The sequence below is a fragment of the Cariama cristata genome, unplaced genomic scaffold, assembly GCF_000690535.1.
Source record: "Cariama cristata isolate BGI_N322 unplaced genomic scaffold, ASM69053v1 scaffold29880, whole genome shotgun sequence".
Lineage (NCBI taxonomy): Eukaryota > Metazoa > Chordata > Aves > Cariamiformes > Cariamidae > Cariama > Cariama cristata.
The window spans coordinates 11,995-12,893 of record NW_009595754.1 but is presented as its reverse complement, the minus strand read 5'-3'; the positions used below and the strand labels follow the sequence as shown (position 1 = coordinate 12,893).

General features: G+C 58.4%; 1 protein-coding gene across 1 annotated transcript in view; it reads left to right on the top strand.

The window, feature by feature from the left end:
- Positions 1-4: 4 nt before the first annotated feature.
- The window catches only part of LOC104164085 (selenoprotein Pb-like), a gene marked incomplete at its 5' end in the record, with an annotated part of 1,394 nt that continues 499 nt past the window's right edge, over positions 5-899 (top strand). The window contains 2 exons of the mRNA XM_009703314.1: positions 5-162; positions 303-438. Of these exons, the coding sequence (XP_009701616.1) occupies positions 5-162; positions 303-438 (294 nt within the window). The remainder of the gene's footprint in view (positions 163-302; positions 439-899) is intronic.

Sequence of the window (899 nt, the reverse complement as noted above, 5' to 3'; positions counted from 1 at the left end):
CTACATGATCATCAACGAGAAGGCACCGCTCTCCCGCGCCATGTTCCAGGAGCTGGAGCGCCAGGCACCGCCGGGCATCCCCGTCCTCCAGCCGGAGCCGGAGGATCCCGACATCTGGCAGGTCCTGGGGGGTGACAAGGATGACTTCCTCGTCTACGACCGGTAAGCGTCCCCCATCTCAGCTGAGGCTTTCCTGAGGGGTTACAGAGCGTTGGTGGGCTTCCAAAAGCTTCCCCCACGTCTGGGCCGAGGGGACCCCAGACCTCCCCAGCCTCAAGCTGGGCCATCGCTTCTCCCCGCAGGTGCGGCCGCCTGGCTTTCCACATCCAGCTGCCCTACAGCTTCCTCCACTTCCCCTACGTGGAGTCGGCCATCCGCTTCACCCACAGCAAGGACTTCTGCGGCAACTGCTCCTTCTACCCCAACACCACCCTGGAGGTAAGGGATGCTCACTGGAGGCGGGCTCCCTTCTCTCCTCTGGCATTGCACATCAGGAAAAACAACCTTATCTACATGTCGGGGACAGGCTCCAGGTTGGCAGCTGCCCTCAGCCACGGCTGAGAGGGAAGGTGATGAAAGGTCTGAAATAGGGGCACTTAAATAGGTCAGAGCTTTCAGGCTGAGAAGGCATGGACTAAAGGGGACACAGCCCAGGTCTGGAAAAACTAACTAGGGTCGCTGGCTGTTCTGGTATCAGAAGGGAGCAGGCAGCGGACCCAGAGGTGGCAAGCTCAGAGCAAAGAGAAGGATGTAGCTTCGGCCTCAGGAGGTGATTAGTCACTTCCTAGGAGAAAAATCCACCTAGAAATATTAAACGCAAAGTCCCTTTCCTGCCTCAGGAATTCCCTGGACCACAGACAGCTTTAGCCAAGGGACGTAGGTACGGAGGCTTGTGCTCT